The sequence below is a fragment of the Sceloporus occidentalis genome, unplaced genomic scaffold (genome assembly GCF_023333645.1).
Source record: "Sceloporus occidentalis isolate IW3139 unplaced genomic scaffold, rSceOcc1.0.p SCAF_8, whole genome shotgun sequence".
Lineage (NCBI taxonomy): Eukaryota > Metazoa > Chordata > Lepidosauria > Squamata > Phrynosomatidae > Sceloporus > Sceloporus occidentalis.
In genome coordinates this window covers 1,332,635-1,345,085 of record NW_028316988.1, presented here as the reverse complement: position 1 = coordinate 1,345,085, position 12,451 = coordinate 1,332,635, and the positions used below count along the sequence as shown (strand labels likewise).

Sequence of the window (12,451 nt, the reverse complement as noted above, 5' to 3'; positions counted from 1 at the left end):
TTACTCAGGTGTACTTTTACTGATATCTGCTTACAGTTAGCGAAATGTATTCAATAGTTGTAAAAGTCAATCTGTTTTCTTTTCTTTTTTTTCTTTTCCCTTATGGAATTGGGTACTGAGTCTCCTTTCTTGAGTCCCCTAGTAACTTCTCCCCCATTTTTGTCTGCATATCGCCCTCTTTCAACCAACTAATGCTGCTTTGGGGTGAAACTGGGCTCCTTTGGGCAAGCTGTAACTGCACAGCCTAGTCCTCTCTGTGACAGTTAGCGGAGGGCCAGGAAAAGTGCCACTTTCCAGCTTGCCACCCTGAGCACCTCCAGCTGCTTATGCCTCACCCTGCTAGCCTTCGCATGGCTGGCTGTAGTCCCAATGGCTCTGCCACCAAGGCGTATCCCTGTCTCAAAGCGCTAGCCGCTTGCTTTTGCTGTGTGCCATCTCAGTTTGCTTTCCTGTCTCCCTGTCTTCCACCACCTTTATCCACCTGTGGCTTCCTGAACCTGGGGGTGAGTTGTCACTGGTGCACTCATATCATTGCAGGCGGGATCCTCCAATGTTCTCTTAATCCTTGTCCTTTCTTACCTCTGCTCCTTCTCAGCTCAGTGGCTCTGCCTGACCTCCCTAGTCACTGCCCTTCTTTCTGATTTAAGGTGGCGGCCAAGAAGAAAGAGCGAAAACTCTTGTCGGATGATGATCTCTCGGAGCAGGACGCTGACAACGCCCGCTTCTCCGATGACGAAGTCAGTTCACTGAACATCACGGATGAGATGAAGAGGATGTTCAATCAGCTGTGAGTGTTCTCAGAGACTTGGGGAAAGAGGGAGAGGGGTCTTGGTTTTCTTTGGCTCTGGTCCCAGGGAGGAAATGTCGTGTCCCATGCCCCCTGGGGCAGAAGGAGAAGCGCATGCATCCCATGCCAAACTGGCTCATGTGCTTCACTGAGGCGAGCGGGATTCTGTGGCTGTAAACCTTTGCAAATCAAAATAACTCCCCTGTAGATCTGCTTGCTTTGGGTAATTCTTGTTTCTGCTAGGATGGGGTGGGAAGCTCAGGGCACCTCCACACTTCTGAAACTCACTTGGAGCCAGAGAAAGCTTGGCTCCTGCTAGATCTGTGCTTCATAGGATGCCGGGTCAGGCCAAAACGAAGACTCCACAATGGCATCCCTGTGTCAGTGAGTGACTGTGGCTTCTATCCAACATCCCCTCAGCCTATGAATTTATGCAACACTGAGTCATATACCCTTCCTCTGACTTAAATCCCTTGAGCTGCCTTGCATGGCCATTCTGTGTTCACAGCAAGCAGGCAGGAGGAGAGAAGTGTTTGGCTGCCTCCTCAGCAGCCGGATGACTGATGATCCCATCATCAGCACTGATGTCATGAGATTGCTTCTGGCTATGAGGCAAGATGCTTCTGTGCTCCTCCTTGTTTGCCATGAAGTACAGAAGGGCCTTGTGGGGTGGCTTTAAGGTAAGCTCACTGGGAGGGAAGAAGTGACTGTCAACTCCACAGCGCCTGGCAAAGTACATTGCATGCATAAGGGACACTTACACATGCTTTGTCACCAACTGAATCCCAGCCAGTGTGAGGGGTGATGGTGAGACAGGGATCCTTAATAAAGGTTTAACAGAATCCCAGAACGTCTCAACCGCTTGCCCGGCTGATTTGGGAAGCTGGCACGAACTCCCACGCCGCCTCTTCGTGGCTCCTGCCAAGTTCTGGTCCTTTTCATTGTGAGATAAGCATTGACCTCGACTTCCTGCTGTCTGCTGGGAAGGAAATGAGCTCAGGAGGTAAGAATGCCTTCCATTGTGAGACTCTGGGGCTCAAGCAGCCCTTGCGCTCGGGTGGATTCAAAACATGCTAGAGCTTTCGCTATTTGCTCCTCTCAAGCCTCTGTCCTGTCTGCTTTTCGAATGGGAATCCAAGGCTTAACGCTTTCCATTCTGGACTGGGACAGACCTCCAAGTTTCCTAGAGGGTTTGTTGGTTTTACATAAATTAGTCGAGTGAAGGGTGTTAGTTTTTCTACCTTTTGCACTGCAGTAGTAGTTGACACACTCTCAGCCTCAGGAAAGCAATAGCAAACCTGCTCTGAACAAATCTTGCCAAGGAAATCCCATGATAGGTTTGCTTTAGGGTCGTCATAAGTCGGAAGCAACTTCAAGGCATGCAACACACACACAGAGTAGTAGTTACTTGCTAACAGGGGATGTGTCGGCACTGTAGAAATAATGCAGTTTGACACCACAGGTGGAATCCTTTGATTTATAGTTTTGCAAGGTCTTCAGCCTTCTCTACGTCTGAAATGACTTGAAGGCACATATCCACAACGGAGGAAGAGAGTTGCGTTGTTTCCCTTGCATGGGCATCAAGGCCTGAAATGGATAGAGGACAACCTGGGACACATGTGCACAAAGCAGTGAGCACAAGTGGTTAGGAAGCTCTGCCTATCTTTAAAACAGGATTGCTTTGGATTTTCAGACAGGAAAGCTTTAGTGGAAACCCCGACACCATTGGCTTAACATTTAGTGCCACCTGGAGGGGAAACATTTAACTGTTGATTTCAGTTGATGTCAAGATTTTGTGCCAAAACGGAGTGCTTCCCCTTAAGAAAAAGCTCTCTCAGAATCTCTGGATACAAATACTGCCAGCTCTCCACATTTGCGGCTTTTGCCATTGGCAGCTTTGATTAATCTGTTCACTCTAGGAATCTCTAGGTCCTCCAGCGTAACTCTGCCAGACATTGACCATAGAGTTGTGCTGGGCAACTTAGAGGTTCCTGGAGAAAACACTTCTCTTGGCATCTGTAGGTCCTCTGTCGGGGATGCTGTGATTTGGATTTCCTGCATGGCAGAATGGGGTTGGACTGGATGGCCCTTGTGGTCTCTTCCAACTCTATGATTCTATGATTCTGTGGTCAACTTCTGGCAGATGTTGGCCACAGAGGTGCACTGGAGAACCTGGAGATCCCCAGAGAGTTTATATTTGCGTTTTTTCCACATTCACAGGGGTCCTTCACCCCTAACCCCAGCAAATGTGGAGGGACCACTGTACTCTCTGGTGGTGGGGATGCTGACAAGAGTCCCCCAAAAGCTCTCAGAGCAAGGCCTTTCAGTGCAAACATCTTTCTTCCAACAGGCGCGAGACCTTTGATTTTGATGACGACTGTGACAGTCTGACGTGGGAGGAGAACGAAGACACTTTGCTTCTCTGGGAAGACTTTACCAACTGCAACCCGAGCATTGAGCTCCAGGGAGAAGTGAGTTCCGGATCCTTTCAAAGCATGACTTAGTGGCTGTTCTGTGGATGCTCTGGCCAAAGGGACTTCACCTTTTTTCCACCCGGAAACAAGTTCTTGAGTCTTTGAGGTTGTTAAAACAGATTTAATTCTAATCCGCAGCATCAAGTCAGATTCTCAAAAGGTTTTAGCAAAGTTCACATTTTGGCACATCCACTCCTTTTGGAACATTTGCAGAGATGGGGCGGTTAGCTTGCTCCTTGGCTTGGCAGACTCTTCCATTTTTGATATTGCTCTGTCAGTAAACAGTAAATAGCAAACACAGATTTTAAGCTTTGCGATTCCGATACTGGCTCCATCTTGTCCTCCCTGTAACACAATAACTACATGTTTCTTGCCCCAATGGCAGTGCATGCATTGTTCTTTGCTGTGTAACTTGTCTAATCTTACCAAGCAGACGTCAGCTATTTATTCAGTTAAAATATGTATATCCCTATTAACGGTCAAAGGCCCTCAAGGCAGTATGGATCCTTTAAAGCAATCTGGCTTTTCAAATGTTGACAGCTGCCGCAGAGGAAAACATGTTAAACAGCCAAAGAGAAATCAAATGATTGCAAGCCAAAGGCTTTCTTTAAAATCTGTGTTTTTGCTGCTCCTTTCCAAAAGGCTAACGGTGTGGTGCTCCTATTTTTAAAAATGCACATGAAACATACAAAACCAAGCGAACTCTGAATCTTGGAGAGATCTTGCAGACCCTTTGAAGCTAATTGAGAGAAAGAAGGTTGCAGCATGAGCTTTCCTAGACTTAAGTCTACAACTTGTTCCTTTCAGTTAGTCTCAGAAATGCTGCAAGATACCTCTAGATACTGATTGTACAGACTAACACAACTATAGCTATAGATTGTACAGAGTAACACAGCTATAGCTTTGAATGCTGAATCTTGGAGTAGCTCTTGTGAGGTCCACCTTTAATTGCTTTCCTTCCTGGCCTGCACAATACCTTGACACAGGGGTGTATGTGTCGATACATAGAAATGGCTGGCCCATTTCTTCAATGGCAAAGCCACTGTGGTGCTACCCTGATCTGAGCTTTGCCTGGTAATGACTGCTGGGGGCCTCCATATTCATTTTTGCCTCTTGGGACTGAAATGGCGAGAGATTACGACAAAGTGCTAAGGCTGCAAAATGCGGGGTCTTTCCGTCTTCTGTGAGCTGCCAGGCTCCAGTGATAAAGTAGTTTCGTGGCAGGCTGGAATTAGCAGCAGATTATTTGCATACATATGTGCCCTGTGTGTGTGTGTATGTATATGAGTGTAAGAGAGAGAGAAGTACAGCTATCATTGGAGTATTACAGACTTCAGGCCTACCAGGCTGCCACTCCAACGGTTTTAAGAGGCTTAAATCCCTTCTAACTGAAAATTACACAAGGAAAGGGTAGATTTGCCTTGTAGATGGAGATCGGGAATAAAGGCTAATTGACTCCGGGAGGCGCTTGCCTAGTTCATTCTCTCTAGTCCTCTGGCTCCTCATCTAGACTTGAGGCTTCCATTAGTCCAATAACAGCTGGATTTCCCCCCTTGAAGAATACAGTCTAATGGGTCTTGGAAGGGTGGTCTTAAACGTGAACATGGTGTGCTGAATATTTGTGGCAGTGGGTCATGTCTGCCCCGTTGCGTGTCTCAGAGCTAGATGGTCACCTGCCTTTTCACAGATACAGTCCCTCATTCCTTCCTAATGGGTGTGTTTTCTTTCTGTTTTTTAGCAAGAGGAAAACCTGGGCAACTTGATCCACGAAACAGAATCTTTCTTCAAAACAAGAGACAAAGAATACCAAGAAACGATAGGGCAGATTGAGGTAAGCAAAGAAAAGAAAAAGACTGGGCTCCTCTTTAAAACAACTGTGTGTCTTGACTGTGTTTTAACCAAGGGCACTGAAGCTCGATTTTGGGGTGATGCATGGTCCTCCAGATATCTTGGACTCGAGTGCCAGAGGCCCCACTCTGCATGGCCAGTGACAAAGGGTCATGGGAGTGGACAGAAGGTTCCTAATGAATGTGCTGGGCCTTTAAATGTTTCATCGCTTAACACCTCTTAAACATTGAGGGCCAACGCTCACATTAATGGCTCCCTCTCCTGGTTTTGCGCAGCTGGAGCTGGCCACAGCCAAGAGCGACATGAACCGCCACCTCCACGAATACATGGAAATGTGCAGCATGAAGCGGGGCCTGGATGTGCAGATGGAGACCTGTCGGCGGCTCATCAAAGGCTCGGCAGAAAGGTAATCTGGGGGTGACGCTCTGCTCCTCTGGAAACATGGCTTCCAGCGAAGCAGAGGGAGATCTTGGGAGGGTGATATGAACTAAGACAAAGGTACCAGATACCTTGGAACCGACAAGCAGCTGGGGAAAGAAAGCCAAGCAGGGATTCGAACACTAGTTTCCCAGAGTCCTAGTCTGACATTCAGCCTACTACACTTTGCTTTCTCCAGTCGGGTTTTCTTGTCCAGATTGATTTAGGAGGAGGTTTGCCACGATCTTGCTCTGAGGCTGAGAGAGGGTGACTTGCCCAAGTGTGCGTCCATGGCTGAGCGGGGATTTGAACCCTGGGACTCTGTTACATTTTGTGATTATACCCCTACGATGCCACTTTAACTGCCACGGCAGCATCCTTGGAACACTGGCATTTGTGGTGTGGCAAGACACTAGAACTCTCTGGCTCAGGATTCTAAATGCTTCCCCTTAATCTACAAATCCAAGGATTCCATAGGATGAAGCCATGGCAGTTTTAAAGAGTCCTAGTCCAGCGCTCAAGCCAGCCTGCCACATTGGCTCTGCTCACTGCTGTTTTTTACCTGCACTAGAAAATTGCCTTTTGCCCACCAGGCCCTAACCGTCCCTTCTTTTTCTTGCATCCGCAGAAATTCTCCGTCTCCCAGTTCATTAGCCAGCAGTGACTCAGGAAACACGGACGAGATTCAAGATGAGTTCGACCGAGAAGCAGACGTGGAGCCCATGGTCAGCTGATGACAAAAAGAGGCAGAACGTTCAGGCAAAAAATGAAAATCAAAAAAAAAGGGAGAGGGAAAAAGGGAAGGAAAGAAGGACTGAAAAACAAGAGAGAGCGCGAACGATGGAGAGCAAAGACTCCGAAGCCCTTGCTGAGAGTTTCCGGGGACTCGGCTGTGGCGCCTTGTTTCTTTGCCCCGTCCAAGGACTGGTGCTGTTTTAATAATCTACTGTGGACAAATGTGTGGGAAACAAATGGTGTTTTAATTGTGCCTTTGCCCCAAGCTGAGCCACTTTGAGCTCCACCAGAAGAATATATATATATATATACTGCTTTTTCTATTATAATAAGAATAATAATCAGATTTCTGGTCGCAGAAGAACCAGTTGCTGCAAAAAGAACCGAAAGGACTGCTGACTGGACAGAGCAAGGCTTGAGTAGCCAATGTCGCCCGGTTAGGAGACAAGGAGGCCAAGATGTCTGCCTGAGTGACATTTGTAAAGCCCATCATCCCCCATGTTAATCCCTCAACGGCGCATTTGTACGGGGATCTTTCAAACCCAGGTGCCTCGCAAGCATCCCTGGGGAGGTGGGTGTGAAACCTTTTCTACCGGTGTCCATAATTCCACAAAGCTTGGTGGCAGGGCAAGAGGACAGAGACATATCGGTGGGGTGATAAGATAAATATAGGTAGGGGTTACAAGAGCCCTTTTGAAAATTACTATGCAAACAAACAAACCCACGCACGGAAACAAAGCAAAGCGCTCGCCTTATTTCTCCGGAACATTTGGGTTTACGTGTCTCGAAAGAGAGCTGAGCGTTCGCTTTGCACACCTCATTTTTTCAAGGGGAAGGCCCTTCTGCTGCAATATTAGGTTCCCATAGATCCTTCGGTTCTTGGTTTCCTTCCTTTTTTAGCCATCCAATTGAGCGTTTGGGTTTTTTCCCCCTTCCTCTGATTCATATCTGTAAACCACTAAGGGAGAGTTGTACTTTTGCACTGCTTCCTTAAGCTTTGGGGCAGGAGGGACACTGTGGCGGCTTAAAATGGCACTTGGGGGTGAGCGGGCGACACTCTCAGGGTGCACTGATGGGGAGACCTCCGTCTCAAGACACACAGAGAGATTTCTTGGGCTTGTGGACCCTTCTTGGTAAGGAGCAAAGCCCTAGAGATTTTCAAATGTTGCTCTGGTACTGGGTCTGCTTTTCAGTTGGAGCTAAAGTCTACATTGAGGATTGTTGTTGTTATTTTAAACCCCGGAGTATTGAAACTGAGGCGCAGTTGTGTTGTGTTATCTCTAGTGGGGTGGGGAAGCATCACCTTTTCAGCCATGTTAGCCCACCCATGCGCTCATGGCTTGAACCCTGAGCATTTATTGCCACTAGTGGCACAGGGGTGCTTTCTGGTCCCCTGAAAAACTGTGGCTGTGTCCAGGTAAAGTTGCCGGCCACGCTGGCTAGATAGGTTGTAAAGATGCTTTTGGGGAGGTTAGGTGAGGTGTGTGTGTGTATGGGACACAACTTGTCTCCCCTTCAGATGGTTTGTTAATGGTTTGAAATGAACTGGAATGGAAGGCTCTGCAAATGGACCTTGTTGTGAAAGGCCTGCCAAGCATCTCATGTCAACCTTACTTAGATGGAGCATGTTTGGGGTTTCTGGACTTGCCATCCAGATGACTTTGGGGTTTAAAGCGGAGCCTCACAACCCACCCACCCACCCACACACACACCTCACTTGCAAAGCAATGCAATGTCAAAGTGGACCCTTTGCGTTTGTCCCGATTTTGCTGCTCAAAACTCCCATTTGTTGCTGCTTATCTCCGGTTAGAAGCTTTATTCCGTTATTTAGTCATTTAGCATTGAAAAGCGTATTCTGACATGTCTTAGTGTTTTGGGCAGCAAAGAAACTGCGCAGTTTTTGCGGCCATCCCGTTGCGCGGCTGCCAAATTTCTTTGCCTTTTAGACGCAGGAGCATGGTTCGGTGTGTTTGCTTTTAATGGCTAGCATGTTAGGGTAGAAAGGGTGGGTTTAGGTACCGGTGGCGGTGGGTTGGTTCTTGTACGGTTGCGGTTGTGGGTCGGGGGCACGGCCAACCGATACAAGGGGCCTCTTAGCAAAACGGTTCACCGTATAGTTATAACTCGGTGGCACTTACTACGTAGGAGAACCATTTTACATATGGGTAGAAGCATAAGAGTAAAGGTAGAGCATAGAGTAATGATGGTCAAGATGGTGATGTCTTTTTCTAATGTATCCAAATCTGTATTTAACTTTTTCAATATGAGGTTTTCTTTTGTATAAGGGAATGTAGGGTTAGTTAGCGAATGAGGTCCACGTAGCCTTTGTACAGTCTTTCTTTCCGTCGCTGCTGCTGACTTTTAAATGGACGGCGGTTGGTCCGTCGGGGTTTTTGTTTGGCGTTTTAGTCCATCTGAAACAAGGCCCAGCTTTAAAAAGCTTGTTCGGAAATGCTGGGCATAATTCAACAACCTCTTTTCCTTGTTTTTGGACTCCTGTAAAGCTGTAAATACTTTATTTTGTGTTTGCGAGGCAGTGTCATATTGACACTTTTTAAAAAAAGCAACAATACTTAAACAATTGGAGGGGAACAGGTCTTGTTTCCTTGTGGGTTTTTAAGGGTTTTATTTTATTCCTCTCTAAGCAAACAGTGTTTCTTGGCTGGTCAGCGAAGGAGATGACCCTTGGTCAGATTCTTCCTTCGCAAAATGGGGTTTTGTATGAAAATGGGCCGCTGTAAACGGACCGGCCTGTTTTGCGGATGCATGTTTTAAAACAACTAAGTCCAGCAAACCGTCCAAAGAACCACAACCTTAGGCCTGTCGCCCCATTTCATTGTCGCTCCAAAACAGTGACCGTCTGGTTGCCCTAAAAATGGGTTTCCAAGACAAATTGGAAACCAAATTAACCCAATTGCCTTGCCTTAAGTGTGTGCTCCTGAAAGTCAAGGCAATGTTTTAAGAGTAATGTTAAATGGAGACATCTAGACAATTGTTTGGCACGGTTTTAGGGGGAAGCAAACGCCAGGAATTTGCCCCCCCCCCAAATATTTCGCTTCTCGCCAGAGCGCAAATGCGTGGCAAGCCTCTTCCTTTTCCTTTTCCCTGTTGCTCCAGATACATTATTCAAGAAGCAAAGGCGCATGTTCCCCTGCATAGCTTCCATTTGGGACCTAAAAAACAGAGATAGGGATCTAGTATTCAGCTGGGGATTGAGCTCTCTCATATATATATATATATATATATATATATATATATGAGAGAGATCAAATGCAGTTTTGGCAGAACAGGAGGAGAGGGGAATTAAATCAAAGTACTCCTGCGCTTCCAGCCATCTCTTGCATGTTTTCGGAGTGGAAGGACGGTTATAAATGGAAGCAAAGGCCTTTTTATTTTGTTTCTAACAAAGACTGTTTTGCCTGGGAGCGTTTGGCAAATGAGAATCTGAATGAGGGAGGCCTGCGAAGGGAGCCTTATTCTTCCACTGCTTTGCTTTATCCTTATTTTGCTCCAGTGCCTTCCAAAGAGCATCAAGTGCCATGCCCTGTATTTTCATTTATCTTTATTTCTCCATCGGCAGTTTTAATACGGTTTTGCCCGGCTTTGTGCTTTTGAGCCTGTGCTGGGCTTGGACAAGAAAGTCCAAACTCGAGTAGTAAAGATACCCTTTAGTTGCATCTCAGGTAGTACTGTAGATGGGAAGATCAGCAGCTAAGGTTGCCTTCCTGGCCCCTGCTCCAACTTAGATATTGGTCTGGTTGGCTTTTGATACCTGGAATGGAAAGTGGGCTCCGTTTTGTTCTTCGCCTTGGGTAACAACATGCCCATGGACCTCAAAAGAAGATGGAAGGACACCTCGTTCCTACAGAAACAGGACAGAAAACCCCAATAAGCTGGGATAAGCCAACTAGACTATGATGTCTAGATTCCCAAATATCAGGGTATATCAAATAACTCAGTTGTTGGGTCTGTTTGGAAGAGGAGTCACTCCAAGGCATCCAAACTGCTCCTTTTCTCTTAACCCATAGTTATCCCGTTGCAAAATTTGGAGAGGTCCAAAAAGACAAGCTTGCCTTCCCAACACATTTTTAAAGGCTGCTTTTTTCGGATGGCTTGCAAAGGTGAACTTGGAAAAGTGCAGCCTGCCAAGACCTGAGCTCCATCCCTTGCTGACTGACATTTTTATGTCGGAGAAGGCAGAAGGCCGATCTTGGCACAGATTGCCAAGGAAGGACCACTTTGAGGCTCTGCTTGTCCGCATTTGCGCCTGGCTTTGAACGTTGTAATCGTCTCCTTTGCAAATCTGGTCTGTTTTGGAGAAGACGAGGCAAGGTGTAAATGCTCTTGTGTTTCAAAGAGGATGCTCATGCCTGAGCCTTACTCATCCTTCTTTCCCTTGGGGAGACTTTTTAGGAACCGAAGGGGGACAGAGGAGTTGTTGGGGGCTGTGAAAAGCTTCTGTGGGCTAGCCATGTTTTTTATTTAGCCACGCTTTGCCAGACTTGTTTGTAGATGTCTTTCAATATGGTACCTTATTTGGAGGTGAGGGTGGCTCTGAAAGATTGCGTTGCTGGAGTTGCATGGGTAGGGAATGGCTCTGCGTCAAAAGGGCTACTTGGTTGTTAATGCAACAGAATGTTTGGGGGAGCATCCATGGTCCACGCAAGTCCTTAGGAGCAATGTGCAAAATCTGGGGCATGTGGTTCCGTTTGTGGTTCGGTTTAGGAGGCGGGTGGGAGAGGGGTCAGGAAAGGAGTGACCCAAGATCCACAACAAAAGTCATGTCAGTATTTCTTTCCCACTCGCAAAACGTAATAATAATGGTCTACCTAACAAGAGCGGGGATGGAAGAGTCGACTGTATTGTTGTACATATTGTGCTTTATATTCTGTATATTAGCATCCTTTCCGGGGGTGGGGGATTTAACCAGATTTAATGTTATTTGCCCTGTTGTCAGGAGAGAAGGTCCCAAGGGTGAACCGTTTCTGGAGCTCGCACCAGAAGAGCATTTATTTCCTTCCTTCCTTCCTTCTTTCCTTCCTTCCTTCCTTTTCTCTTACTCCCCACTCCTTCCTTCCTTCCATCCATTTTGGGTCCACAGCAGGAGCTGTGAGCCCCTCCTTGTTCCCCCAAATATCCATTTGCCTCGAAGGCCACCCCAAGAGCTGTTGCACCCCAAATTCCCTTTTTGGAGAAGGGGACCGGCTCCCTGCCTTGCCCTCCTGCCCTGCGCAAGGTCCTCCTCTTGAGGTTCTGGTTCCAGCGCTCCAAGGCCCTTTGGCCGAGGAACGGTTCTCCTTGGGGCCTCCGCTCTCCCTTCCCTTCTTTCCTTCGGACACAAACCAAACAGGCTTCTCTGTGAAACCAGGGATGCCCCTGAAGCTTGTTGGTGGGGAAAACGGGTTTTAGAGGCAAGGAAGGGAAAGAGCCCTGAACAATAAATGCCAGACTTCCTGGTGACGGAAAAGTCTCTGCCTCAGTCTCTCTTTTCTCTTGGCACCATTGGGTTTCCTTGCAAAGGAAGATGTGCTTCAAAATACGGTGGGATCCCCTGGAATTTATTACTACTACTACTACTACTACTACAATGGTTGAGTTTGCAAATGGGTCGGTACAAAATGGCGGCCTGAGATCCTCTGGAAAGGTTGCATGCCTTCAAGTCGACTTTTGGCCACCATCTTGTAGAGGGTTTTCTTGCCCAGGTTTTCCAAAAAGAGGTTTGCCATCGTCTTGCTTTTAAGGCAACGGTCCCCAAACTTTGGTCCTTCTGATGTTTCGGACGTCAGTTGGGGATTCTGGGAGTTGAAACCCAAAACATCTGGAGGACCAAAGGTTGGTAACCGTTGCTCATAAGTCTTAGGGGAGAGTCACTCCAATGGGTTTCCATGGCCGACCGAGGGTTCAAACCACTTGGGTTTAAATCAGAAATGGAACAAGTCACCTTCCAGGTATCTTTGGGCTCCTGGGGCTGATGGGAGTTGGAGTCTGACAATATCCAGAGGATAAAGAAGCCCCTTGGGTTCCTGAGTTTCAGAATTGGAGAAGACCTTTCTGCTTGAATTCCGTGGAGTCAAGGAAAACAGCAGCTGGAGGACTAGACATCCCACCGGCCTCCATCTTCCACAAGGCTATGTCTCCAAACTACAGATCCCAGGATTCTACACTTGCACACAAAATAAACGTACGTCAC

The 12,451-nt window shown here is 47.2% G+C and overlaps 1 protein-coding gene across 2 annotated transcripts in view; it reads left to right on the top strand.

The window, feature by feature from the left end:
- Positions 1–11,730, top strand: part of LOC149307612 (intermediate filament family orphan 2) — a 35,306-nt gene extending 23,576 nt beyond the window's left edge. For both annotated transcript variants that reach the window (XM_089534092.1, XM_089534091.1), the window contains 5 exons: positions 648–787; positions 3,138–3,258; positions 5,000–5,092; positions 5,385–5,515; positions 6,155–11,730. In XM_089534092.1, the coding sequence (XP_089390218.1) occupies positions 648–787; positions 3,138–3,258; positions 5,000–5,092; positions 5,385–5,515; positions 6,155–6,260 (591 nt within the window). In that variant the 3' untranslated portion in view covers positions 6,261–11,730. The remainder of the gene's footprint in view (positions 1–647; positions 788–3,137; positions 3,259–4,999; positions 5,093–5,384; positions 5,516–6,154) is intronic.
- Positions 11,731–12,451: the final 721 nt, after the last annotated feature.